Consider the following 27,384-nt stretch of genomic DNA (forward strand, 5'->3'; position numbering starts at 1 on the left):
TTTCTTTATTTTTTATCGTACTTTATATTCAGCACAAGTTTTGGTTTTAAAAAATATATGCCTTTCTACCACACTTAAACAGCTCTTCAAAAAAATTATAAAAAATAAATACATTTTGTTTGATTTGAAAGAAGACTGTTAGAAACTGAATTAATATATAATTTAAATATTTTCCCTCAAACCTTACTTTTGTAAGGAAAAATATTAAGTGTTTGATGTCTGTTTTTTTAAATAAGTTTTTGTTTAAAATGTAGAATTTTAGACTCTTAAATAATTAGCAACAATTTATTTCCAAATAAGCATGCTTTTATTTAGTTGTCGAAAAAAACTTCTTAAAATCAGCAGAATTTCTTGGACTTATTTTTTTTGAAGCCATTTTTAGTACATGCATTAATTTCTTAATGTACTAAAAAGTGTTGGTCAAAACAGAGTTGCAAAGCGCCTCAGAACCACTGAAAGGTAAGGCGAACTGTGATTGGCACGCGAAGAAGAAGAAGTTGGGCTTATCAAACAAAAAGAATTTGTATTAATTTTTTTACGACAAAGTACGATCAAACTAGAGTCCCCAGACAACATGGAGCAAATGGACGTGGATGTGGATTTGTCGGCCAAGCCGAGTACCTCGTCGGCAGCGAATTCCGGCTCCAGCGGCCAAGCACAGGACCCGGCTCTGAATCCAACAGCGGCGCAGCCCAAAGAAGGAAACGTCATGGCTGCAACTGGAACCAGTGCTTCGGTGACCATATCGTTGCACCCGCTGGTCATAATGAATATATCAGAACACTGGACCAGATTCCGAGCGCAGCACGGCGAACCGAGACAGGTATATGGGGCTCTTATTGGAAAGCAAAAGGGTCGAAACATCGAGATCATGAACTCCTTCGAACTCAAAACGGATGTCATAGGCGATGAGACAGTTATTAATAAGGATTACTACAACAAAAAAGAGCAGCAGTACAAGCAGGTGGGTGCAATATTTTATTTGTTGGAATCTTTTCAATTCCCATACCCTTTGTCTCGCAGGTTTTCAGTGATCTGGACTTCATTGGTTGGTACACAACTGGAGAGAGTCCCACGGCTGCGGATATAAAGATTCAAAAACAAATCGCCGCCATCAATGAGTGTCCCATCATGCTTCAGCTGAATCCATTGTCCCGCAGCGTAGACCAGTTGCCCCTGAAGCTCTTTGAATCATTGATAGACTTGGTGGACGGCGAGGCAACTATGCTGTTCGTGCCTCTTACCTACACTCTTGCCACTGAAGAAGCGGAACGCATTGGAGTGGACCACGTGGCTCGGATGACATCCAATGAGTCGGGAGAGAAGAGCGTGGTGGCGGAACATCTAGTGGCCCAAGACAGTGCCATAAAAATGCTAAATACTCGCATCAAAATCGTGCTGCAGTACATCCGAGATGTGGAGGCAGGCAAGCTGCGACCCAACCAAGAGATTTTGAGAGAAGCATATGCCCTGTGCCACCGTCTGCCTGTAATGCAGGTGCCCGCCTTCCAGGAGGAGTTTTACACGCAGTGCAACGACGTGGGCTTGATCAGTTACCTAGGAACACTCACCAAGGGATGCAACGATATGCACCACTTTGTCAACAAATTCAACATGCTATACGATCGTCAGGGTTCGGCGCGACGCATGCGCGGTTTATATTACTGATTCGATTATTAAGATCCCTTACATTAAAGCCTCTGAGTATGTACGATGGGTGAATGCGGTTTTATTATACGTATACGGGTGGCATCAAGCGATATCACTTTCTTCTGGCACCGAGCTTTTAGCTCCCAGCTTCCTAAATTCAATTCAGATGCACATACATTTCCTAGACAATTAAATTTGAGTTACAGCAGGATTAGTGATTAGTGATTGTAGTCGTCCAACTTGATGCTGGCGGCATACTGCTGCAGGAACTCCACTTCCAGTGGGTGCATCTCCTTGGCGGGAATGATGAGAGAATGGAGCGGACCTCCCATGTCGGTGGATCGCATCTCGAGTAGCGTACCCACAGCAATCTGCTGTGACTCTTGGCCCACACGAGCCAATCCCACGCATAGTGACTGCTCGTTCAGCACGGTGTTTCGTTCCAAAGCGTCCTTTTTCTCGACGATGGCCAAAAGCTGGTGGGCCGCCTCCGCCACAGACATAAATCGCGGTGGCATGTACTCTTTGCGTTTTCGCATCAGGGACTCTGGCGTGGGCTCCTTCACTTTGATGTCCAGCAGGCACAGAGTGTGCATGTTGTGCAGGCGGTTTAGTTTGATCTTGTCATAAAAGCTATCGGGCTTCCAGGTCTCGTCCCAGTAGGGAATCGACACTGTCTCGCCGAATTTGTACAATTGAAGGCCGCAGCAGCCGACGGCATTCATAATGGATGCATTGTGGATAACCTTGTAAGGAATATTCTTCTCCTTGGCTCGCAGTATGAAATCTGTGTGCGTAGTGGCGCCAAAGGGATCCCCAACAACTAAGAGAGCCACATCGGATTCTCCTGCTCCAGCCAGGATTTCGTCTGCGCCTTGCTCCACCAGATCACGGTCAGCCAACAGCAATGGTCGACCATAGAACTCTTGCTGCGGGTGCAATAATAATAATAATAAGTAATCTTTGGCAGGTAATGGGGATTAAAAAATGCTATTTAACCTGTTGTTATACCGATTCCAAAAACATTTGTAAATAACAGGTGTATAATCAAAAGACACCTTCATATGATGGCATACATTAGGGTAACTTTCCAAGGTTAAAAAGCATTTTCGTACCTCGGTAAAATTATAGACACTCAACCCACCATGTCCTCAAGGCTACAGCCCAGAATGGAGGTGTACATCTCCAAATAGACGCGACTGCATTGCTTTACTATCTCCAGGCCCTTGACGGTGATGTCCTTGAGGTCGCCAAGGCCGAGTCCGATTAGGTAGAACATCTTGCAACTGCGAAAAGTCCACCCACTGCACTCCTGCCGAAAATTCTTTATGTTTTTTTAAATGCAACACGTGCCGAGCGTTCTGTGTGACCGCGGGCAGAGCGCCAAAAAATGGCGATTGCCTCAGGAAGTTCAGGGGTCTGGTCACACTTCAATGTTTCTGTAATTTTTTAAATTTCTGAATAAAATATTAGATTAGAACAGAAATATTAGAACACCACTTGTTTAATTTTTTACTTATTTATTTTGCTACTAACACTTGCAACTTAAACATGGAATTATATTTAAAACTAAAAACATTCGTATGGGATTTGGAATTCATGACCAACATAAAACATTCAACTTAAAATTATAAAAGTGTAACGTTAAACAACATAATATATCTAACCAACGTAGATAATTTGGTTTTCTCAGTTTCTTTCTTCGGAAATCTTAAAGTTGGTTATTTGAGGACTGAAAAAGATTCATGAAAATTATATTTTTTTATAAAACGTTAACGAAACTTACTTTGTTGAAGCACCGCGGATAACGCAATAAGCAAGAAAGCGCTCGATCTAGAATAAGAAAAGTATGAAACTTCAACAAATGTCTGGATCTCCACAAGACTAACCATCATTTCGAAGGCTCCATAGATGGACGAATGATCAAATGACTTTCGAACTTGCAAAAAGTATTTGTGTATCTCAGCACCCAGATTAGCCTTCCAATCAGGACACTCATCTCGCGTCCGACGGCAATTAATGATCAGACTGAACGTTCGGATAACCATGAACATATCCGCGTGGCGCCCACTCTCCGCCAACTGCTTCCAATTGACTGTCTTCGCCATTTCGAAAGCCTTTTGTGCCTGTTAGAAACATAGGTGAAATCTTAGCTCCAAGACTTCCATCGGGGGGTACTTACATTTCCGGTAACCACGGCGTTAACAGGTTTACCCGTATACTTCTCCATAATAATTAAAAGAAGTGCCACAGAAATATCGTTACCCACTCTAGATGACTTTACTAGGGCGGGAATGGCCGTGTGTATGTCCAAGACTTTTTCCAGGCGCTCTTCACCGAGTCCATCAACAAACTTCTCATACAAGCCAAGTGCAATGAAATAAATCTGGAATTGTTAGAGGAATACCAACAATGTTTATGTCAGATGCCCAGAAACTGCGTATACCTCTTCTGAGTCCAAGGATTCTGCCCGATAACACACTGTGTCTACAAGTATAAAACGCTCTTCCATGAGCAGCAAGTTGTCTTTTTGGTAATTCATCATCATAATGGATAACGTGAATAGATCCAGAGCCTGAACCAGCTTTAGAGTACTTTTCTTAGACACAACCTTCACAAAACGATGTAGTAACTAAAAAACTTTAGAAGTTAAACAACAAATTCATTCAAATAATGTACAATGGTAGCCACTTCTCTAGCATCCGAAGTTTCCTGCACAAACGGAAACCAATCTTTGATCGAAGAATTCGACAGCATTGTTTTGATGTGCTGATAGGTGTAGCCAAGTCGGGGCTCTTCGTCCTCCACAGCAGAAGTGTCAAGCGAATATGCGGTTGTATCCATTTTATAAATTTAAAATAGATGCGCAAAACAAAAACAATCTAAACTAAACTAAAAGTGGCCAGGTCGTTCTTGAGAAATACTAAAATAATGGAAAAATACCATGAATTTAATGCAACTGTCACGATCTCACTTCACAACACTGGATTTGATTTGTGCTCCACGTGCGGGTTTTGTAAATTTTATACCTCTGTTATTTTTACTATTTTAACGTAAATAAAACCATTTAAGTATGCCGCCTGTAAAGAAACCGAAGGCGCAAAAGATCGAAAAGGTCGCCACGCCTATAAAGAAGGCAGAGCCAACGAAAGATGTTGTTTCAGGCCAGGTAAGGTAGCAAAGTTTGTGATCCCCGGCGGATAACTGTAGCATGCATCCATTTTAGCTGAAGAAGAAGCTGAAGCCCCAAGCCAAGCAGGGCCCGGATCGCGGAGTGGTGCTTGTGCAGCGCCTGCCTCATGGATTCTTCGAGCAGCAGCTGCGACAGTACTTCAGCCAGTTCGGCCGAGTGCTTCGGGTACGCCTGGGCCGCTCCGAGCGCACGGGTAACAGCAGGGGCTTTGCCTTTGTTGAGTTCGAGTACCCAGAGGTGGCCCAGGTGGCCGCCGAAACCATGGACAACTATCTTATGTTCCAGAAGGTGGTGAAGGCCAAGTACATTCCACCGGAAAAGCAGACTGTAAACTATTTTAGGACTTCAGTTAAGAAGGTGATAAACAAGGTAAGTCATTGAATGAAACGAATTAGGGGCCTTCATTGTATGGTATCCAAAGTAATTGAAAGTAAATTAATAACAATTAAAATCCTTACAGGCTGGAAAGCAAATTTTTGTGTCAAATCTGATCCAAGCTCGTCAGCGCAGTGTAACAAAGCAAAACGATTGGAATGAAGCCGCTTGCCAAAAACGCACTCTGTCCAATCTTAACAAGATCAAGAAAGTGCAAGAAAAATATAAGCATTTGGGCATTGACTTTTCCAATTTGGTGGTAGAGCCGATTAAAAAATCAAAGGCAGCGGCAGAGGCCTCAACTAGTAAGGATACGGCCAAGTCTGACAAAAAAAAGAAGGAACCAAAACTAGAGGACTTGCTGGGAAATACCATCACCGAAGACTCCGACGACGAGGACTACGTGGATGCGTCCGACGATGAGTCGGAAGTGGATCTTGAAGATGACAGTGAGGAGGAGGAGGATATCCCATCCCCACCCAAGAAGACTTCAAAGAAGCTGCAGCCACTCGCTGACAAGTTGAAACGCAAGCCCGGTACTGGCGGCGTCCAGAAGAAAAAGGCCGCTCCAACCGTTAAGGCACCTAAGAATGATGCCACGCAGAAGCTGCAGCTGGCCGCAGCCAAAAAGCTGGCTAAACCCCTGCCCAAGAAAGCAAAGAAGTCCAAGAAGTAGTGTAAATTGTATCTATATCCTAGTTAAGTAAGAAAACATTTGTAAGAACAGTTGTGTTTAAAAAATGTCCTTGTACAAACTAAAATGGCGTCTTGGTCTCTTCCTCCAGTTTGATGCGCTTGCACTTCATGCGGCGGTTCTGGAACCACACCTTAACCTGGCGCTCCGTTAAATTCAAAGCAACCGCAATCTCGTAGCGCCTCAAGCGGGTCAAGTAGTTGGAGTAACAGAACTCTGCCTCCAGATCCTTCAGCTGTGATTTCGTAAAGGCCGTACGTTCTTTTCGATTCGTCGTGGTGGTTCTGGGCTTTGGCTCCTGGCTTGAACAGTTTATATCCGGTTGCAGCCATTGTTCTCTGGTCTCGTTGGGCCAACTGCCATCAAAATTCGAGTAATTAGGGTAAACCGGAGCAGAATTTTGGTTAAACTCGTAGCTGCAGTCGGTGTATCCTTCGGATTGGTTGAGCCAGGCTTTGGTTATATCCATGTAGTATCCCGAGTCGGAGATCGCGTTTTCTTCAATGTTCTTCATTCCGGTTCTTTCGCCTCTGGAGCTAAACTAAAACTGAGAGCTCCAGGTCCAGGGGAGCGGCTTATTAAGACGCGGTTGCTCGCCCAGTTCACATGGCTCAATCTGCTTTTTCACTTAGCTGCCAATGATGTGCTGTTGATATGATAATTGTGCGCAACATCTGGACACACAAGACCTCAAATCGTCGCGTGCCCCGCTGCTAAATGAGCGGTTATGACACCCATAGTTCGGTTTGTTGTTTTAGTCTCCGATCTGAAGTCAAAACAAACTGGAATCCGATCCCCCGTCGTCCGGTCCGAAACGGAAGTAGATGCGGGACGGTCGTGCCATCCCTACCCTTGCCATTCTTGGGTACTCTCAACATGAGTCAAGTGCTTTGTGTGGCCCTCTATAAAATTCGAATGAGCGGCCATCGGCAGGTCGTAAAAATGGTCGGAGATTTATCTCAAAGTTGCAATTGCACGCGCTTTTAAACTGAAGCGGCCTATTACGATGGGCCACTGAGCGTATATCCCAGATTTTCAATTGGATTTTGATATTGTAATTGATGGTAAAAACACATAGGACAGAAAAGTTTAAAGGGGTTAGAGGAAGAATTAAAAAGGGCTTACTTTTTTTTTTAAATTAAAATTCAATGATTTGAGTAATTTAGATTTCTTTTTAACTCTTTCTATTTTATTATACATAAATAATACATTATTAATATATAATTTAAATGAAAATAGCATATTGACCATTGAGGGCAGGAATTAATTTTTTTTTCTAAACAACTTTTATTAGGGCCTTCTTTACTTTATAACTAAAAGAGTTCCCGAAACTCCAATTTATGTCAGAAAAATTATGTTACCTACCTTTTTGTAGTTTTTAAGGCAACATTCCTAAATTGTGGTGCCTTTTAAAGGTCCTGTGGCCTTATTTACCAAGTGGAAATAATTAAATTTAAATTACGCGGTCTTGTCGAACTGCCAACCTTTTCTCAAGTTCCATGGTATTTTTCATTCCATCCTCTTTAATAATTGTAAAACTTTTTGTTGTGGGAAAACTAAAAGTTTTTTCATTAGCAGTAAGAACATTTTTTATGTAGCTTTTTTTAATGTAGGATAATCAAATAATTTTTTTCAATATATTGTTTAAAATATGTATCCGAACCGGGAGTGGTATAAACCGGTAATTTTTAGTGATACCGTAACTAAAAAATCCCTACATTTTTTTTTGGATTTTTGGTATTTTTAACAACTAAACGCCTACTGAGATATTACAACGCTTTACTACACTACCCAACACTCACCGCGGTCGGACCGATTTTGCCGATGTTTACATCGACGTTTCTCACCTCTACTAGTTCGGCGACGAAAAAGTAATTAATCAACGTGAATTGTGGCAATATAGCTGAGTGGACGCTATGTCGGCGGTAGCTGGGTCCCACGCCCCCGCGAGAACGTGTGGTTGATTCCTCCCTTCAGGCGCGGCGGCGAAAAGTCGGACAAACACCAAACGGCAATCGAGAAGCGAGAAGAAAGAAGAAACAAATTAAACAAGTTTGCGTGGATGTGGCTCCGAAAATTGCGTGAAAAGAAAGCTGCAGCCACGCTAAAGTGCAGTGCAATAAATAGTTTTTAAATGGTTCAAGAAATTCGTCTGCGAGTCTAGGAGTTTAAGGCTGCAAGAGCGCTTCGCCTGAAAGTGGGAGTGTTTGTTGTGCGCGAGTGTGTGTGTGCTTGTGTTTGTGCCAGTGCCTGTGTGTGAGTGTGACTGCGAAGAAGAAGAAGCAGCAGCCGACCAAAACGGAATTAAATTCAAACGGCGAAAAGCGAGGAATTAAATACTATCACCACTACCACCAGAGAGGAGCTATAACCACAAGAGGAGGAGCATCAGGATCGGGGAACTCCGGTGGCAGCGCAATGACCGAAGAACTGAAAGTGGTGCTGCGACGCAGCGAGCAGCATTCCGGTTTTGGGTTTTCGCTGCTCGGCACCACTGGGCCGCCACATGTAATCTACGACATTGTCGAAAATTCGCCGGCAGCCGATTGTGGAGCGGTAAGTGGAACATCCCATCGCCCTGCCACCTCCCACAGCCACCCCGCCCTTTGTTTCCATTTTTGCGTGTGTCATTCCCGTCTGGGACAGAGTCTCCCTCCTCCTCCCCCTCCCCCTCCTTGGGCTATGGCTTTATCAACCACCGGGCAACTCCCTGCTGGCCTCCCTTCCTTCTTTCTTTCTTTTTTTGGCACTGCAACCTTTTCCCGTACACCGACAAAAAAGATCAGGAGTGCCACCGAAATCCCAAGAGATGATGACGTCAATGGGTCCCCTCAAGGCCGGCTTGTTTTTAGTTGCCTGTGGGTATCATTTGTCTTAATTGCTGTCGAGAAACATCACTAATTTTATTTTGTTTCAAATATTTAAGCAAAGACTTGTGGTGTGTCCTCTCGGCCCGGTCGTCGATCCTTGTGGCCAGATAAGACCTGCCACATTTTCCACTTTTTTATGGTGATGGCCATGGAGTGTCGGGTGTCTGGCGCGCATGTGAAAGCATTTCAATTTGCACAGCCACGAAAAAAGAAATGAGAGCGCTCCTTCGGCGTGTCATCATTGTTGCCCGCCGCCCGTGATGTCATCGTCACGTTAATTGATGGGTGGTTGTAGGGAGGGAGCTGGTTGTAGGGGCAGCGGTGTGCCGACACAAAAGGCACTCTGTATCAATTTTCTGGCTTGTTTTGCTTTCATTTACTATTTACTGTCATCGCATATCGAGTGTTTAGAGCAGCCGGAGTACAAAGAACAAGGCAAGGCAAATATTTCCCCAGAAATGCCAATATATTTGTTTAGCTTTTAATTGTGGGGAGATCCAGTGGGAGTTACAGTGTACTGAGTTACTCCGCATTCTTTCAGAAATTCCTCTGCAGTAACCGGAATCTGTACTGTCAGAGCTTTATCTTATCAGAGGACCCGAATCTCGTTGAATTAGTCAACATTTAATTAGAACCGCCCCCATAAAGGCGGGGGAATTCTAGGAAAACTCTACGCCGTCCACACCCAACGGATATTAGACTTACGTGGGGCACATTTCAATTATGATTATGACTCGTGAGTGCAACTCTAATTCGAGAGAAATGCAAAACAAAGTTAACGAATCGACAAAATGCAAATGCAGCGCTATAAAAAGCCAGCCAAAGACAATTTTAAAAATAAACCTACCCACACAGCTGCAGATACACTGCAACAGGCACACACACACACATGCAGACTGAGAGTTAATAATTATCGGACGTGGCAACAATCAGCAGCGATTACACGAAACAAAACAAAATTCTCCGGCGGTTTTGGTTTTGAAATTTATGCACACGACCGATCCATCGATCGATCGACCGGCCACCAAAACATTGGAAAACACTGATCCCCCCCACCCCCTCCTGGACAGAGCAAACAAAAAACTGAAATGCGTGAAAGCAGAGTGCAAAAAACGCGTTTGGAATTTTAAATTGGTTAAATTATTAAGTAATTCCGTGGCAGGGGCAGGTATGACAAAAAACAAAAAACCCGACAACCAGTTGAGGGCCATTGTCTTCAGGCAAACGAACTGCATCACCCGAGATCTGTCTGTGTATCTGTGTATCTACAAGATGCAGCCAACCTACAAATACAACGGAGCGGCGGCACGCACTTTTTCAATTTCTTATCGCTTTCGCTTACAACTTGTTGTTTTTTTGTGTCCCGGCTGGTTGTTTGTGGTTGTTGTTGTTGTTTGTCTTCTATCTGTCGTTGGTTGTTGTTTTAATCGCTGGAGAGTGGAAGTGTGGCTTTTTATAGAAAATAAAAGTAAATAATGAACCTAGACCCCAGTTTAAATCATTCTTTTGGAAGTCTGTATTTACTTTTTGAAATTTAATAATAAAGATATAAAATTAAAGATAAATTTAGACATTAAACCCAGTCTTGAACTTTATTTTGAATCATTTTTTCCTAAAAAACAACCTCTAGTATGTATTTATTTTTTTTTAATTTAATAAAAAGAGTCATTGCCTCTGAGAACCTCGCAGATACACTCGCCGGGAAGTACCACATCTGACCCTTAATAGAATTTATTTTTACTTTTTATTTTCCTTCATCCCAGTTGTCGTAGAATTGTATTTTTCAATGAATGCACAATCGTGCATACACACTTACCATGGGTGTGTACAAGTGATGTATGCTTGTATGTACATACATACATACATACGTACATGTGTTTGTTCACGCTGTCATCGGTTGTCGCCTTCTCCTTCGCCTCCGACTTCTCGGCTCTTCTCTCTTCCTTTCCGTCTGCTGCAGTTTGTCTCTGTCTGTTTGTTGTTGCTTCCCCCTGCATTTGTTTGGCGTTTGTTTATTTTCCTTCCATGTATGTACTTCCAACTTGATACTCGGATGACGACAAAAGCCCCCTCTCTGAAAGTAATCTGCGAGCGGAAAATTGTCTATTAATTGCACAAGATTAACTACCGCCTCTTGAATATGAGTTCTTTTTTTAATTTTTGGTTTAAGATTCTCAATTTAAATTATTAGTATTTTTCTCAAGATTAGGTAGAATATTTAAGGAGATCTGCTAGTCTAGGGGCATGAGCATAGGGTTTCAAGCAATTTTAAAAATTATCTGTTGAAAGTTTCACTAACAATTTTGGTAATTTACTTATATAGAATCTATATTATAGATATATTTAAGGAAAGATATTATTTTTTTATTATTTATCAATATATATGTAAATATTTTATTACATTAGGGTATGGATTAAAAGAAATATATATTTTTAATCGTGAAACGCACTTTAAAAGTGGAGAGGGGACTTAAACCTCCTGGTGTAATCTGAAAATCGAAAAGGATGATCTTTTAAGGAATGTCGGCTATGGAAAAATGCAATAAAACAGATAATAATATAAGTTTTTCCATTAAATAGCTAAATTTTTAAAACCAAAATTCTATTACCTATTAATTGAGATAAACTGGGAACCGAAGGCCTTAGTTGCTATGGCTCTTAGCCCTAAGTTAGCTCTTAGTTTAGAACTATTTTTTAGATTTAGATAAATAAATAAATCCAAAATTCAAATATTGTAAAGGTCTTTTTAGGGAGATATTTTTGAAGAAATACAGTGGCTGAGAAAAGCCTGCCTACTACATATGTATATTGCACTTACCTGGCAAAAACAATGAGGCAAAAACCAAATATGGAATATTTATATTTATGGAAAAAAATTACTTTAAACTTATCCTCATATAATTATAACAAAAATTTGTTTTGGCAAAAGTATAAATAGTTTTTTGACTCTATTTTTGTATTTCCATAGAATTTTAATTTGCACTTGGAATTTCCACTGTAAGCTATAGCTTTACGATGGCTTTTTTTTAATTTCTAGAAAAACTAAAAAAAAAAATAGAAAACTCCCTCAAGAGCCCCATAATAACTCTATACCTACTGGGGTTAAGGATATTGTTATGAAATTTTGAACAACATTTATGTACCAGCCAATGTTGGGGAGTTTTTAGTTAGAGGTAGAGTATAACCAGAGTTAGTAGTTTTTTTGTGCCAAAAATCGTTTTCTACTTTAAAGTGTTTTTATACTTCTTAAATTTTTAATTTCTACAAAACCTCCTATAGCTTTTTCTTTGAAAATGAATTAAATGCAATTCTTCGTTACTTCAATTCTTTTCACTGAAAAGTTTTCAGCATTGCAGAGCATTGCATTGTACATGTTCATATTGTGAACAATATTCTTTAAAAATTATACCATATAGATTGTAGTATGTAGTTATATCAAGAAACATAATCAGGATATGGTATACCATTTTTCATAGGAATCAAAACTATTAATAATATACCAACCCATTTTTTAGTAAGAATCCCCTTCTTAATATCGAATTATATTAATAAAAATTGTGAAACTAAATCTCTTTGTGGGTTAATACACCTTCCATACCCATGATGGATTATCTAAAAGTAAAAACTTGTTTATGTTGTGGAAATATTATTACTTCAAGTCATTAATCTTTCGGTGTAGCTCCTCATTTTGGCTCAGCTGTTCGAGGAATTTAAATATATTCGCGTTTTCGAGGGCGAACCGAAAAGGCCGGCAGAAACCTTTAAAACACTTTGGTGTTTGTATTATGCCCCGGCAGAGTCGACTCTGTCGCCGTCTTCCTGCCATGCCAGCTATGTGTGGATGGTGGTTCTGGCCAGAAAGAGCTTCTTTTGTTCTCGCAGGCGCTGTTGCAGAATTCTAACGTTTTGCTTAATTACTCGTTAACTGGAAATGACAAACGACTTTTCTTGCCTTTGTTGTTGCCAGCTGCTCAGTTCAGTTCAGCTCAGCTCCGCCCGCTGCTGGTTACAAATTAATTGCCACCGACAAGCCGCAGACGGCAAAAAAAAAGCAGAAAGCCAGAAAAGAAAACACAAGACACTCTTGGCTATTTATTGATTTTTTCGCCAGCAAAGTACTGCTTATATTTTCTGTTGAACTGTAAATGCGATCCCGATTCCGATTCGGATCCCAACAATTGCCGGTAATGGCAGTTGACACGTTCGAGATACTCGCAAGAAGAGCAACTCAAGAATTCGGAGTCGAGCGAGCAGGTCGGCCAACTTCAAGCTCTGAAAAGCACACACACGGCCCAGCAACTGCCATTCACTCGATTGCGATTGCGATTCAGATGGAAGTGGATGTCAAGCGATGGCTGAGCACTTAGTGCCCTTTCAGGGGAGCATCTAAAAGGCAGGTGGTACTCCATCAAAAGTATATTCAAGTATTCTGTATTAAAATGTTGATTGTTTTTTAAAAACAATGGCCTTTTTAATTATTGTTTACTTTTTTAATCAAACTGGCTTTTAAAAGGGTATTCAGATTGTATCTCTCATATGGCTGCTCGGTTCACTGGAAGTCAAAAGTGCAAAAAGTAGAGTAGAGTCGCCTTAATTGAATTACAAAAGTAGAATAATTGCTCACGCGTTTATTAAGTTGGTTTTCTGGCTGCCTTTCTGCTTGATGGCTGGCAGCAGCCCAGGCCGGGCCCAGCCTTCTCCAGAGGTTGAGCTTGCTGGGGGTGGTGCTGCCACTGGAAGGCTGCGGTTCGTTGCACGCCACGGCACAGCGAGCAGCACTAGCCGAAGAAATAATAAGAACAATAAGTGCATAAGGCACTGGCTTGCCCCACAGTGGGTCATAGAAGGCCCCGGCAAGTGCCTAAAAACCGAATAGTGTTGGCCTTTGGGTAACTTTCCAGCAGGTGGCTGGAACTACTCTTTGCGAGTGGCACTACTTACCATTCTTGGTCGGAATATAACTAGTTTTAAGCCGAGAATCGGCCCACTGTATGGCCTACCCCCAGCGGAGCCACTCGGAGCCAGGCATGCAAAAAGTGCTGTAGAAAGCTCGGCGGTGGCAGTAAACTTTGCGCTAAATCTCGAGCATTTATATTTGGCTTGCTCGCTTGCCCGCTTACTCATTCGTGTGTGCGTCCAAGCGTTGCAAAAGATGCAAGAGCACAAAGGCAGCATGGCCAACAGTAGCAACTAAGAGGGGGAGGGGGGCCTAATGCATCCGACAGTGCTGCCACTTGGCGGCTGCCTCAAAATTGAGTGGCAGCACTTCTTATCGCACCTCCTCTCATTGTTTTGTGTCTCTGCTGGCTCTGGAATGCTCAATTAGCCGGCTTTTTTAGCCTCCCCCCTCCCTCTCTAGAATGGTAAAGAATGGCCCACATTTTCAGCTGCAACTGCAACTGCAACTGGCAGGCAGGGAGACCAGGGCGAATGCAAATCAATAGCAAAAAATAAACACTGCCTAGGCGCACTGTTTAAAATAAAAGTCCAAAAAAAGCCATTACAGGTACACAGAGAGAAAGTGGGGACTATATAGGCAGTGGAGGTTCCTTCCTCCCAATCCAAGCCCATAATCAATATTTTGTGCTGTGTATCTCCCAGTTGGGCAAATTCATGCAAACACGAGCCAAAACTTTTCGCAGAGTTGGTGGCCCTACTTCTCATTCTAGTTGCAGAGTCAATTTTATGCGTGTTGCACAAATGCAAATCGCAAATCCCACACGGGCCTCACTCACACCACTCACCACACACCAACTGTGCAGTAAATTCCCCGGGTTTCGTCTATTTCGATTTTCCTACAAAATGGAAAGAGGGAGAAAGTGTACACATTTTTTGAATGTTTACCGAAAACAACACTATAGTATGAGGCACTATAGCACTGTTTTGCGGAATTATAGATGCAAGCTTTCTATATAATAGCTTCTAATGATATGGAGACTCAGCCTTGGAGTTTGAAACCTAAAAGTAGGGTAGAAATAGAGGTCTTTTAAGGAGGTCTTGGGAGTGATACTCTTTAAAGACTTTGACATTTTTAGCAAAGATACACTTGGTATTTCAACACTTCTTTTTAATTAGAATCTTAAAGAAGTTGGGCAAACCACTGCCCTAGAATCTAGAATAGAGAATACCAGATACTCCTAGTAACTTTTCTCTAAAAGACTTACGGACTGACCGCAATCCCCACTAGCCTCAAAGCCAGTGGCACAGTTCTGTAAAAGTTGGCACTTTATTACCCTAATGGGTCTGGGATTCTAGGCAGTTCCGGGCCATAATAAACACCTCCGCTGCCGATCACCGGCCGGCGTTATTGTTTAACTAAGCGGGGAGGCGATATAATCGCAACGCCCATTCAGAGACTTCCGATTCCCGCGATTACACAACACCCACTGGAGCACCCGACCACCAGAGCACCCGAGCATGATAATGAAAGAAACCAATTCATGCTAATTTGTTGCTCCCCTTTTTTTTTGCTTTTTTTATTATTTGGTGCAAATATGAAAGGAAATCCACAGTCCACAATGAAAGGCCCGCAAGGTCGTTGGAATAAATAAAGCTGCCGCCGAGAGTGGGGGGGATTGCAAATATATTCGTTTATTTATTTGATCTGCCATTGTGTCTGTCCGTGGCTGTGAAAATGTTTGCTAACCAAACACGATGGGAGATCTCCGAGACATTGAACCATATATGACTTGATATGATATTTATTAGCAAGAATTAGTGGGCTTTCAAGCAGGTGTGATGGATGTCCGTTGTAAGCCACCTTATAAATAGGCTTAATGGCCGTGCTACGTAAACAAAGCCGTTTAGAAGGCAAATGGCCCAAGAGTGGCAAAATCATTAGTCCACTAACAGGTCAGAGTCTCGGGTGACAAGCTACCAGAGACCTCGTCGGTCTGCAGCGCCCACGTATGCGGCTCTATCCGCCTGCCCCAACATTGATTTTGTGGGCTCTCGGGGCGAAATAGGGTTAGTGGGTTTCTCCATTACTGCGGCAGTCTGTCAACGATTCTGCGGCACAGACAAGCAGTCAACTGCCAGAACGACTGCCAAACATCCGTCCATATAAGCCTTCATAGAGCGGTGAAGGTAGTGCACATATCGGAACCATCGTACTTGGCTAGGTCGTCGTCGGAGCCACCAATACCATCAGTCAATTGCCTTGTTTACCGCCACGCAATCGAGTGGGCGGGCGGCTGTTGCTTTCGTTAATTTATATTGGAAATACACACTACACATAGTTCGTGTCAATAAGCGTCATTGAACCAAAATCAAAATATAGTATATAGTACATATAGGTATTGTGTGGAGGAGCCCCAAAAAAAAGAGCATTGTTCGCTTGGCATTAATTGCCGAAAGCCGAGTGCTGCCTGAATGCTAAACTAAGGGGGTAGACTTACTTTATTAAATATTAATGCAGGGCTTCCGATTACCTAAAGAACTATAAACACTCGCCTTGGGGTTAGCATGGAGAGCCATTCCCTATCCCTGTAATTAATGGTCTTGAAGGGTTTCCCATCCTGGACCTTCTTTGAAAACAAAGTTGAAGGAATGGCTTTGAGATAAAAATGTCATTCCCCTGCCAGCTAGGGGTAGCTTTTTATTTCGCCTTGGAAGTGGCCCGCACCCTCGAGTGGCCATATCTCCGGCACTCTGGTGACTTTGTTCTCCCCAGGAATGGGGGTAGAGTGATGACACTGCAGATAACAATCCGGAGTGGCAGCCAAGGAGGACGCTCCCCACTTGCTTGTGAAAACAAATCAATTCGAACCAATTTCAATTTGAGCGCTGCACCAGGGCCACAGGGGTCACATGCAACATGCAACATGGTGGTGGAGGAGGGAGGGGGTAGGTAGGTGGGGGTGTGGCAGGGGAGGCACAAAGCCGAGCTGCAGCCGAGTGTAACTGATTGATTTAACTTTTAACTGTGCAGCCTGCTGGTGGCCTGACTAGCTTGACTGCCTGACTAAATCAACCACTTGGCCCCAGGGGTTCCACTATCTCTCTACAGTGGGGTCTAACTAAGGGAGATTTGAATAGAAATATATATAAGTTTTAAGATGATTTTAAGCTTTCCCCCTTGTAGAGGCTTCACTGTAGATGCATCTCTTGGCCATCGTTCGCTGCTCCCCTCCAGAGCGTGAAAGTGAAATGGAAAAGCCATTTCTTCCATGCGTGTGTGCCCCTTCTGGGCTGCCGGGAGGGGACCTGTGGAGGAGGGAGTCTAATCGAATCTGGTAGAGCTTCCTCCTCGCTGTAAGCCATTAATCGCAGCTTGTTATCAAAGGCGGCGAACACGTTTTCTGAAGTGGCCACGACCAGGTGGGAAAGTGCTGGCGGAGAGCCGTGTTAAGTGGAAGCTGCCTGAGGCCACAAACATCAAATTTGCATTACGGGCTTGACTTTCTTTTCGCCTAGCCGGGTACCTCCTCCCCCCCCTTCCGACGGTTGGGTTATGTAACCCGAGCTGGGGAACACTGTTGGGCCTCACAATTAATTTAAGCAGAGTTTTTAATTGAATTGCCAGAACAGAACCTCACCGGCAACAGCGGCAATATGGCACTTGGCACTCGCTGCCACTCTTGCCAAAGTTCTCCATGAGATTTCTCCAGGGTGCACTCACTCCTCTCTCTCTCTCGAGGTCTCTCTTCCTGGGCTCGTGTGCAGACTGCTCTCGTGCAGCGCCAACGTGCCACCAGAAGCAGCAGGATTGTGAGAGCATGAATTAGTGCGACTTTTAGTTTTAATTGCTGCCCGCAACTCGCGTCAAGTGTCTCCAAAGGAAGCGCCCAGCACTTCCTTTGCACAACACCACTCCACCACCACAGCCCAGCCGAGAGGCAACCACCCACCTTGTGGCATAAATAATAAAAGCCAAGCCCCAGGAAGTCGCAGAAACTAATTATGCAATAAAAGTAATTTGCCCTGCCGCGTTCCCTGTGCATGTTGAACGAATCCCGGAGAGAACTGTGGCCCGGAGCAGAGGCCTAACATATTTATTGAATAATCTATGAGTGCCTCATAGAGGAGGTGAAGGCTCCGTCGTGCCACTGTACCACTGTACCACTGTACCACTCTGCCCCGGACACCGAAAGCCACTTCTCTGCCGTAGTACGTCAGCAAGTAAATAAGGCGCCAATGTCGTCGGGCGCACGTTGTGATTTCATGATGGTTTTCCTCATTTTTCCTCATTTTTTGCCGCTGCTTTTCCACGCGTTCTGAAGGCCCCTCCTCCGCCCATCGGCCCATCAAGAGGAAAATTAAAAATAGTTTACAAGTGCCGACAGCCGGGGGTTTTGACCAACATGCGAATAATAATAACAAGTCAGCTCCTCCCGAACGAAAATCGATAGGCTTTTGTTGTCACTAGCCCCCCGCCCCCACCAATATCCATATCCAGGGCCCTCCATTGCTAATCGAGAGCCAGTTCCATCACTCATTTGGCTTCTGTTTGGATCGTTGCAGGTTGAGGCCGGGGATGTCATCCTCAAAGTCAATGGCACCGATGTCCATTGTTACACCACGAAGGAAGGTTCGTATGGATGTCTCTTCTGATGGAGAGGAAACTGATTATTTTATTTTGAATTCCCAACAGTTCTTAAATGCCTGCGCCTGTCGGACCAGCTAGTGACCTTGGAGCTGAAACGAGGTAGGTTCCTGGAACGAATAAACCCACTTTGGTCCCACTCATGACCCTTTGAAATTATTCTACAGATCCCAAGCTCAAGGCCCGGATCAAAGAGCAGCTGGCCAACACCCAGAGTCCGCACTATGTGGACATTGAATCGCCAAACATCTACGACTACCACAGCAGCAGTGCTCACTCCTCGCCAAATCACCGACCTGCCAGCGCCGGCGGCAAGGGGACCGCCACCACGCCCACGCAGAGCGGGCTGCGCTACAAGTCGCCCACGCACTTGCCATCGCTGCGCCAGAACCAGAACCAGACCCAGAACTCGTCGCCGCTGCAGGCGAGTGGCTCCACCACGACCACCACCACAACGCATACGCACACCCACACCCACAGCCGCAACTCCTCGGCCAGTTCCACCAAAATCAAGGTGGTGGAGCAGAGCATCACCACCTCGACGACCAGTAGTACCGGGATGGTGGGTCCCACGTCGCCCACCGGCGGCAGCGGTGGAGAGGCCACCTCGCCCACCTTCCGACCCTCACGCATTCCACAGGCCCTCAAAGCCAACGCCCCCAAGCCAGTGCCCGTCCTGCACTCCCCGCAGCACAAGCGGCCACGCCCCTCGCAGATCCCCACGAAGGCGTCCAATGGGACTGGAAACGGCCATCCAGCCACCCAGCCCCCGCTTCAGCATTCGAACAGCTACAGCGGCAGTCCGGTGACCCGGCCGCGGTTCTCCGCCGAAAAGGAGCCGGACCAGGAGAGGGAACCGGAACCGAACTCGGCGCCACCCCAGCCAGCGAAGGCGCCGCGCTTTGAGGCTTACATGATGACCGGCGACCTCATCCTCAACCTGTCCCGGACACCGCAGACCAGCAACCCCTTGCCTGTGCAGACCAAGAAGGTAACGAGTCTCTCAAGCCACCTAGTTGGACTTTTAATCGATTTTGAATTGTTTAGGTGGACAGCCTCCGGGACTCCCCCTGCCGGCTGGCCAATCCGCGGGTCAACGGAGCTCTAGCACCGCGTGCCTCTGGCGAATCCTCCCCCACGTCGTCCTCTTCGGTGGACTCGCCAACCAACACCAGTTCGGATTCGATAAAACGGGATGGGAAGCTGCAGCGGAAGCAGCAGAAGCAGCAGCCCCTACAGCAGCAGCAACAGCGGGACAGCATCAACAACAGCTACAACCGCAAGGACTCGCTGACCAACGACACGCTGCTGATGTGCGAGGAGTTGGAGCGGGACGAGGAGGGGGAGCAGCGATACCATCGCCAGCAGCAGAACACACAACGCTACGAGTACTACCAAAACGAGGACGAGCTGGAGGAACAGGAGGAGGGCGAGGCGGAGGAGGAGCGAGAGGAGGACCAGACGCACTACGGCATCACCAACATCGAGACCTACCAGAGCGGACTGGGGCGCGGCGATGAGGACGACAGCGACCGCCAGTGTCTGGTGGATGACGACGACGACGACGAGCCATACGACGAGGAGGAGAACGATGCCGGCGACGAGGACTACTCGACCAACTCACTGGGCTCTGGCTCCGCCAAGCAGAGGCTTAGAGCTCTGAAGCAGCGCACAGCCAACCGCCACCAGCAGCGGGCACGAGACGCCGTCGACTGTGCCGCCCGGTCCGGCTCGGGTTCATCGTCCACGACCGTCAAGAGCGAAGCGGGCGGCCTGGCCCTGGACGAGATCTCATTCTCAGTGCCAACCTCGCCCATTTCGCTGTCGACGCCCTTGATAGACAAGGAGACGGCCAACTCGGTGCCCACCAGTCCAGAACCGAGCTCGCTGGCCCCAGAATCGAGCAGTGGAGCCGGCGCGGGAGCAGGAGCCGGTACTGGAGTCGTGGTGCGGCGACACAATGGGCACGTGGTGCGCAAGTGCGATGCCGCCGGATTCCGGACCAGCAAGTCCGAGGACCATTTGCAGCAGATCCAGCGCGAGGGCATAGCCGCCGTGATACCCATAGACATTGATGAGGACGTGAATAGCTCGCTGAACACGCTGCTGGACACGCGCCAGGACTCGGAAGACTCGCAGGTGAGGCGTCGAAGGAAGAAGCCCTGCAGATCCACAGGATAGTCCCCGGGATAGCGCTAGATAGAGCCAATGTCGAATTGTTAGCCAGATCTCCCCCAGAACACTCGACACTCGTAGTTGATGAGTTGAAACCCGCTCCCCGTTTGAAGTTCAAGTGCTTTTGTAGAGTTCGGTTTTTAGTTAACTGGTTTCTGTAAACTGTAAACTGTAACCTGTAAATGTTGTGTCTGTGTGTGTGTTAGCCATGCATAATTGTATACCTCATCTAGTCATAGAGTCATCTAGCCATCTAGTCATAGCATCCAATCATACCTAGCCCAAGTCATTGTGTAGCATTCCCCATTGTATTCTTGCCTCACTTGTTACTTTGAACTTCCTCCTACTTACTACTTAACTCTGTCTATCTTACTATCTTACTATCTTGTTTCGTGTTTCTTTCCTCTTTTCGTTTTCTCTGTTCTACGTTCTCTGTTCTGGTTTCCTACTTTGTTGACTCTTCTCGCAATTTATGATATTGTCCCCCGTGAGCTTTCTAGTCGATGGCCACTGTAATTGTAAACAACTCGTCGGCGTTGAACAACAACGAGCGTGAGCCGAACAACAATCCCTCCAGCCAGAGCAACACTTCCAGTTGCAACAGCAACACCAGTAGCAGTAGCAGCAACAATAACACCAGCAGCAGCAGCAGCATCAGCGACAACATCAGCCGATCTGCAACGGTGGCAACAGCAACCATCTGTGCCACCAAAGCAACGATGAACTGCAGCAGCAAACTAAACTATATTTTATGTAAAAAGGTTGCCATTTGCATAGTTGGCATGCTGATTAAAGTGACTTTTGATTTCGGTTTCGTTCGATTTGTGCCAGTTTTGAGTTCTTGCCTGCGCTTGGATAACTTTTGTATGTAGACGAAGCCAGACCTTCGACACAGCAACGCTTCTCAGACATCCAACACACAAACATGCATACACAGACACCAAACATCCAGCTTCCAGCACCCGGAAATTTTGTTAGGATATCTACCTATCGAGATCTGATAAGAGCATAGAGCATATTTTAATATTCGGCAATATGTATACACATCTTAAGGTGCTTCTGTTTTCACTTTCCAAATCAAAGCTCGGCCAACTACCTTTGCTGGTAGTGTCATCTATTTTTGAATGAAAACGGAAGCACCTGCTGCCACTTCTATATCGCATTCCTTTGCCTTTCTCTCATCACTAATATTTGATCTATCGACCATCCTAGGCCTCGGATCGGGATCGCATTGTATGGACCTATAATGCACCTTTGGCGCCGCATCAGTTGGCCGCCCTCCAGCGACAGCAGCAGCAGCAAGAGCAGCAGTTCCAGCACCATCAGCAGCAGCTCCAGCAACAGCACCTCCAGCAGCAACAGCAACTCCAGCAGCAGCAACAACACCAGCAGCAGCAATTCTACGGTCAGCAATCGCATTCAAATTCACATTCAAGTTCCATTAGCTCGTCCGTGGGCAGTCCGGCATCGCCCACGTCGGTGTCCTCGTCGGTGATGTCGTCGTCGGGCTCCAAAGGCGCCCTGGGCAGTAGTAGTAATGGCCCGGTTGCCCTGCAGCAGCAACAGCAAGGGGAACGAGAACAGGGCGGCCAGTCCGTACAGCCGCCCAACGGAATTCCCGGTCTGCTGAGCTGCCCAGGGAACAATGGTGCTGGCAATGGTAGTGGCGGTGGTGGTAGTATTGGTGTCGGTGTCCATGTCGGTGGTGGTGATCAGAGCGTTTCAGAGGCCATTTCGAATATATCTAGTCCCGACTACCAAGACGACGATAATTTATTAAGTTCTCGCGATATTCTAGGCGGCATGGTACTGAGCGATCCCAGCGACTCGGACTCCACCATTCTCGTCTCGGACGCGGCCGCGCTGCAGCGCCAGCAGATGAAGCAGCAGCTGCGCGCCCAGCAACAGAGGGAGAAGGAGCGGGATCGCGACCGCGACCAATCCGAGCACAAGGTGGTGATCCAAGTGCGCGGCTTGGACAGCAACCACAGCAACAGCAGCGGCCGCTCCGATGACGATGTGGTCACCCTGACGGATGAGCCGATCGGGACGAATCCCGTGGGCTTGCGGGATGGCTCGCCGCCCGTATCTGACGACGGCAGCGATGTGGAGTCCCTGCACTCGTACCACTACTCGCCGAAGGCCGTGGACTTGCCCTCGGCCATTCGTCTGGCCAAAAGACTGTACTCCCTAGACGGTTTCAAGAAGAGCGACGTGTCGCGGCACCTCAGCAAAAAGTAACTAGCATTTAAGATATGCTCCTCATAGTCCTGACTAATGGAATTCCTTTCTAGCAATGATTTTAGTCGAGCTGTGGCCGATGAGTATTTAAAGCACTTCAACTTCAAGGAAAAGTCCCTGGACCAGGCTTTGCGCGAGTTCCTGCAGCAGTTCTCGCTCTCCGGCGAGACCCAGGAACGGGAGCGGGTCCTCGTGCATTTCTCCAAGCGCTTCCTCGACTGCAATCCTGGCACGTTCAACTCGCAGGACGCCGTCCACACGCTGACCTGTGCCATAATGCTGCTGAACACGGATCTGCATGGCCAGAACATGAACCGCAAGATGAGCTGTGCCGAGTTTGTGGACAACCTGGTGGATCTTAACGACGGCGAGAACTTCCCCAAGGACATACTCAAGTATCTGTACCAGGCCATCAAAACTAAGCCGCTGGAGTGGGCGCTGTAAGTTTGAGGTTCTAAGACTTGGGACTGATTCTAAGAAAAGATAATCGTTTCAGAGATGAGGAGACAGTGGATATGCAGCAGCAAAGAGCCCACAACGCTGCTCTGACCAATGTGGGGGAGAATCCCTTCCTCGATCCACCTGAATCGGCAACTGCAGTGGAGTACAAGAAAGGCTATGTGATGCGAAAATGCTGCTATGATAGTAACTTTAAGAAAAGTGAGTGATGTAGGCAGGTTATTTATGAACTTAGATACTAAACTTTTATGTTTGTTCCCACAGCTCCCTTTGGTAAACGCTCCTGGAAGATGTTGTATTGCACTCTGCGCGATCTAGTGCTCTATCTCCACAAAGATGAGCATGGTTTTGGCAAGAGTCAAGTGAGTGGAACCAAGACAAACTTTAACAAAGCCACTATAACTCCAATTCAATCCACAGATGTCCGACAATCTGCACAATGCAATACGCATCCACCACGCACTGGCCACCACAGCCAACGACTATACTAAGAAGCAACATGTGTTCCGCCTGCAGACTGCCGACCAGGCCGAGTATCTGTTCCAGACCAGCGATTCCAAGGAACTGCAGTCGTGGATAGAGACGATTAACTACGTGTGTGCCGCCATTTCAGCGCCACCGCTCGAAGGCGGAGTGGGCAGCCAGAAGAGGTTCCAACGCCCGCTCTTGCCCAGCAAGCAGTCCAAACTGATGCTGGTATGTGAACGACGCTTTTCTTTGAGGATTATTGTTAACTAGTAGGGTCTCATTCGCAGAAGGAGCAGTTGGAGTCCCATGAGCAGCAACTGGCTCAACTGGAGCAGGATCTCAACGAGCACAAGAGGGGCCCGATTCCCAGTAAGGGGCTTCCTCTCCAGAACTACAAGGAAAAGGAAAGCTACTTGCAGTACGAAGTAAGTTAGCTACCAAGTCTTGGAAGATAGTTGCTGCTAATTGTATTTTTGACCCATCCAGCTACGTCGCTATCGCACATATGTGAGCATTCTGAGCGCCAAGCTGCTGGAGGATCAACAACAGCTGGAACTGCAGGCGCAGAAGCCATCGCCGGCAGCGCTCGAGGAAGAGGCCGACACATTCCCAGTGGGCACCACCACGCCGCAAAGTATTATCCTACAGCAACCGAAGGAGCAGGCGCCAAAGGAGCCGCAGCAGCAACAGCCAGCGAACAGGTACAGTCAGCACCAGCGTGCTAGCGGAAGCAGCTCCTCGTCCTCCACGTCCGGCAATGTGCAGCAGGACATTGGCTGACGCGTAATGGGAGTTTTCTCAGCTTGTGTGGTTTAAAGCAGTCTCTCTCCTAACCATCTCTGTTCCTATCTGTTGTATCCTTTATATTTTTTGCCTTGATTTCTTGTCGCTTTAGTTGTTTGTGTGCTTTTGTGCTTGTGTGCTTCCCCCAAAAATCCTTTATTGTTGTGTTGTTCGTTCCGCAGCTATCGCCGGGTGTCAGTCCCGACCAATGTCGGCTGGAAGAAGCTGTTCTGGGACTCGATATCCTGCTGTGTTTTCTTGTGTTGCTGGCATTATTGTGATATTCTCACTCCTCTGTAAATATAATTCGTGTGCGTGTTTTTCTGTTTGTTGTTTTGCATTTCACCCGAGTCACGTTGCAACATCCTCACCACCCCAGGCTTTAATTTCAATAGTTCTTTAAGATACATAGATACTGGACCCAGACTTAAGCGTTGCGTGTAGGCAATTAAAACCACAACAAGATCCCCTAATGTAATTAGTTCTTATGTGAATAATGGTTTTATTTTGAAAGCAACCACACAACATGCTGTGAAAACTCAATTGATAACCTAGGAACCTAGAATAACAAACCAAAAGAAGCCCAGAGGAAGCGTTATAGCGTTCAATCTGATCAAAGATTCGAATAGTTAACTATAGAAAACTGTTTTTTGTAGCACTTGTAGCAAATCAGAGTTTTTGGCGTTAAATATATACAGAAGAAAATGTATTTAGAAACGAAATTGAACGAAGAATTGTAGAAAACACAAATGTGGTTCAGTAGTAGCTAACGTTTACCGTTTAAACCTAAGCTAAAAGCATTCTAAATATACATACACTCGTCGTACTCTTGCATCCGGATATAATGTTATACAAGTTTTACAAGCCCGCACTCATCCCACACCTCCACAGATAGACTTACAATTCAATGAAGCTTGTATGATAAGAGCCCAGGACTCATCCCATTGATACACCTCTGTACCACATCATGATAACCAAGCGACATTATGTGACCCCTAGGTGGAAAAAAAAATGAATCTAAATTCCCCCAACCGTTGCTGTTACCTGTTAATCCCCACGCCCGTTCAATTCCGTTACTGCGTTCCATTCAAAAGCAATTGAAAAGCAAAACCCAAATGGAAGAATTCTTCAATCTTACAGATGGCTCGATGTCTTCTGCTGCTGTAGCCCACTCTGGCGGCACTTGCTCTATTCGAAAAGCCATTAGCCAACTTAGTAACAGCAACAGCCAGCGCACATGCAAACACTACTCCGGAGGCTAGCGATCCGGTCCAAGAGGTTCTCCTTGTAAATGCCCTGACCCGTTTTAAATGTGAGCAAGCTACTGCCAAATCTCAATGTTAATTGTTAACTCTTCAGTGTCTAGCTTGGCTTACAGCGAACCTATACAAACCACTCTCAACCAACCAACCAACCAACCACCAACCACTTGACATACTATTTTTGTTTTGAATCACAATTGCTAACCTCGCTTATCGTTCTACACTTGCAGAAAAGAGAAGAAAAAGAAATAATTACGTTTCGTTTCGCTCTTGATTTCGATCATTTCAAAACCCGCATACACACACTATCCTCACTCTCCTCCACATGCATCCTGACCATCGTGGTAAGTGCGACGCCAAACTATTCCTCATCCGGCCATCTGACTTATGCAACTTTTTGTTTTTTCCAACCAGAAAAGCAGGCTATGCCCAAGATTGAATTGAATACTCCACAATGCCACGCGGAATCCGCCGGAGAGACCCACAAAAATTAATATATACTACGACACGCATCCACACTCGCATACTCAGCACCACTCACCACAACACCACTCACAGGGACGAACACAACAAAAAGGGGGAGGTGCACCACCCAACACTCACTCACGCGCCGCGGCTGTGCCGTTTCTGCCACTGAAGAATTTCGGAATCTGTGCACTTTTCAGTTACTTTAACCATCGAATGTTAGGAGGGTTCATTTGAGATAATTAGACTACCAACACACGATAATGATAATTACTTGTAATCGAATTTGTTACGTGTAGAGAGAGGGCAAGAGTTTTACGTTCGAAGTGGGTTATAGCCCCCTCGAGGTCGTTCATCAGAAGACAAGAGGCATTCTCTGCAATCCAAGCACTATCTCGCAATGGATATTTTGAAAGAGGTTTCTTGCGCGATCATCTGATCTTTTGTAAAGCCATGCGATCAGTTCGATTTCGATTAGCCGAGGACTCTGATGGACGGCTTAATGAATACTGCTTATACACATAGACTTATTATTATGAGAGTTGATACAGAATACTTACATCATTACCTATGCTATCATTATAAATGATAAAAATAAATTATAAATTATTGAACAATGTCTCCACCCGAGCAGAGGATTATGGAGAACATCAGCAGTAACACTTGAGTAGCAATGACAGCCAGAACGCGGAGAAAGCAATTATTATCATAATTATGCCACATGTATATGCGTTTCTTACGACTTGTTTAAGGGCCCTTTGCGACTTTGCGATTATTATCTACACTTATAGAGCTGTGTAGGCACTCTTCTCCAATATTATGTACGGATCCATATTTATTTAAAGCATTATCGGTTGATTACGCGACATGTCCATGTAGCTAGAATATGAAATTGATATCCGCTGGCTGCGGAATAAACAGAATGGAGAAAACAATAAATTTAAATGCAGCATATATTTTTGAATATATAATATTATTGTATTGTGTAATTATGTAAATGCAAATTATATAACATTGTTTATAATAATTTTTAATGATTAAACTGAAACGGCAATAAATTCAAAAACACTGAAAAACTAACTGAAGCGAAAGCAACTTGCCTGTGCAACCAAGCGCCTAAATGTATGCATATTGTATATTTATTTAGTTATACATTTTAACTGGCTTCGAGGGCATCAATTAGTTTTTAAAGCAATACCCTTTCG

At 45.4% G+C, this 27,384-nt stretch overlaps 6 protein-coding genes across 13 annotated transcripts; 3 read left to right on the forward strand and 3 right to left on the reverse strand.

The window, feature by feature from the left end:
• The first annotated feature begins 306 nt into the window (after positions 1-306).
• On the forward strand, positions 307-1,714 carry CSN6 (COP9 signalosome subunit 6). Its single transcript, XM_070280959.1, has 3 exons — positions 307-459; positions 547-964; positions 1,024-1,714. The coding sequence occupies exons 2-3, from the start codon at positions 575-577 to the stop codon at positions 1,666-1,668; spliced, it is 1,035 nt and encodes a 344-aa protein (XP_070137060.1). The 5' UTR covers positions 307-459; positions 547-574; the 3' UTR covers positions 1,669-1,714.
• Positions 1,710-3,037, reverse strand: Dph5 (diphthine methyl ester synthase). Its single transcript, XM_017244581.3, has 2 exons — positions 2,795-3,037; positions 1,710-2,579 (listed from the first exon to the last, which is right to left on the reverse strand). Exons 1-2 carry the CDS (start codon positions 2,927-2,929, stop codon positions 1,869-1,871), a joined length of 846 nt encoding a protein of 281 aa, XP_017100070.1. The 5' UTR covers positions 2,930-3,037; the 3' UTR covers positions 1,710-1,868.
• Positions 3,038-3,171: 134 nt separating this feature from the next.
• Positions 3,172-4,580, reverse strand: LOC108127483 (uncharacterized). The gene is made up of 6 exons (XM_017244578.3): positions 4,342-4,580; positions 4,097-4,282; positions 3,833-4,036; positions 3,540-3,776; positions 3,437-3,483; positions 3,172-3,382 (listed from the first exon to the last, which is right to left on the reverse strand). Exons 1-6 carry the CDS (start codon positions 4,492-4,494, stop codon positions 3,340-3,342), a joined length of 870 nt encoding a protein of 289 aa, XP_017100067.2. The 5' UTR covers positions 4,495-4,580; the 3' UTR covers positions 3,172-3,339.
• A 49-nt stretch (positions 4,581-4,629) lies between these two features.
• Positions 4,630-5,979, forward strand: LOC108127482 (MKI67 FHA domain-interacting nucleolar phosphoprotein). Its single transcript, XM_017244576.3, has 3 exons — positions 4,630-4,819; positions 4,877-5,212; positions 5,304-5,979. Exons 1-3 carry the CDS (start codon positions 4,724-4,726, stop codon positions 5,892-5,894), a joined length of 1,023 nt encoding a protein of 340 aa, XP_017100065.2. The 5' UTR covers positions 4,630-4,723; the 3' UTR covers positions 5,895-5,979.
• Positions 5,974-7,014, reverse strand: btn (buttonless). Its single transcript, XM_017244579.3, has one exon. It carries the CDS (start codon positions 6,424-6,426, stop codon positions 5,974-5,976), a length of 453 nt encoding a protein of 150 aa, XP_017100068.2. The 5' UTR covers positions 6,427-7,014.
• A 672-nt stretch (positions 7,015-7,686) lies between these two features.
• On the forward strand, positions 7,687-27,255 carry Efa6 (Exchange factor for Arf 6). Of its 8 annotated transcripts, none has more exons than XM_017244489.3 (15): positions 7,687-8,468; positions 18,245-18,311; positions 18,375-18,428; positions 18,494-19,317; positions 19,374-20,465; positions 21,002-21,262; positions 21,714-22,738; positions 22,796-23,182; positions 23,239-23,402; positions 23,466-23,563; positions 23,622-23,897; positions 23,957-24,094; positions 24,156-24,370; positions 25,945-26,058; positions 26,129-27,255. In XM_017244489.3, the coding sequence occupies exons 1-14, from the start codon at positions 8,331-8,333 to the stop codon at positions 25,964-25,966; spliced, it is 4,761 nt and encodes a 1,586-aa protein (XP_017099978.2). In that variant the 5' UTR covers positions 7,687-8,330; the 3' UTR covers positions 25,967-26,058; positions 26,129-27,255. The 8 variants fall into 8 exon arrangements, with proteins under 8 accessions (XP_017099978.2, XP_070137810.1, XP_070137809.1 ...); XM_070281709.1 differs by lacking the exon at positions 21,002-21,262 and having other exon boundaries at positions 21,714-21,906; positions 22,300-22,738; XM_070281708.1 differs by lacking the exons at positions 21,002-21,262; positions 26,129-27,255 and adding an exon at positions 25,593-25,764 and having other exon boundaries at positions 21,714-21,906; positions 22,300-22,738; positions 25,945-26,063.
• Positions 27,256-27,384: the final 129 nt, after the last annotated feature.

This window comes from Drosophila bipectinata, chromosome 3R (genome assembly GCF_030179905.1).
Source record: "Drosophila bipectinata strain 14024-0381.07 chromosome 3R, DbipHiC1v2, whole genome shotgun sequence".
Classification (NCBI taxonomy): domain Eukaryota; kingdom Metazoa; phylum Arthropoda; class Insecta; order Diptera; family Drosophilidae; genus Drosophila; species Drosophila bipectinata.

Coding starts and splice junctions, on each gene's coding strand:
- CSN6 (XM_070280959.1), top strand. CDS start 575: ATGGAGCAAATGGACGTGGATGTGGATTTGTCGGCCAAGCCGAGTACC. Junction 965..1,023: donor AAGAGCAGCAGTACAAGCAG/GTGGGTGCAATA, acceptor TTTGTCTCGCAG/GTTTTCAGTGATCTGGACTT.
- Dph5 (XM_017244581.3), bottom strand. CDS start 2,929: ATGTTCTACCTAATCGGACTCGGCCTTGGCGACCTCAAGGACATCACC. Junction 2,580..2,794: donor GCTGTAGCCTTGAGGACATG/GTGGGTTGAGTG, acceptor TTGCACCCGCAG/CAAGAGTTCTATGGTCGACC.
- LOC108127483 (XM_017244578.3), bottom strand. CDS start 4,494: ATGGATACAACCGCATATTCGCTTGACACTTCTGCTGTGGAGGACGAA. Junction 4,283..4,341: donor AAACTTCGGATGCTAGAGAA/GTGGCTACCATT, acceptor AAAGTTTTTTAG/TTACTACATCGTTTTGTGAA. Junction 3,484..3,539: donor ATGGAGCCTTCGAAATGATG/GTTAGTCTTGTG, acceptor TTCTTATTCTAG/ATCGAGCGCTTTCTTGCTTA.
- LOC108127482 (XM_017244576.3), top strand. CDS start 4,724: ATGCCGCCTGTAAAGAAACCGAAGGCGCAAAAGATCGAAAAGGTCGCC. Junction 4,820..4,876: donor AAGATGTTGTTTCAGGCCAG/GTAAGGTAGCAA, acceptor CATCCATTTTAG/CTGAAGAAGAAGCTGAAGCC. Junction 5,213..5,303: donor TTAAGAAGGTGATAAACAAG/GTAAGTCATTGA, acceptor AAATCCTTACAG/GCTGGAAAGCAAATTTTTGT.
- btn (XM_017244579.3), bottom strand. CDS start 6,426: ATGAAGAACATTGAAGAAAACGCGATCTCCGACTCGGGATACTACATG.
- Efa6 (XM_017244489.3), top strand. CDS start 8,331: ATGACCGAAGAACTGAAAGTGGTGCTGCGACGCAGCGAGCAGCATTCC. Junction 23,564..23,621: donor ATGGTTTTGGCAAGAGTCAA/GTGAGTGGAACC, acceptor TTCAATCCACAG/ATGTCCGACAATCTGCACAA. Junction 24,095..24,155: donor AAAGCTACTTGCAGTACGAA/GTAAGTTAGCTA, acceptor TGACCCATCCAG/CTACGTCGCTATCGCACATA.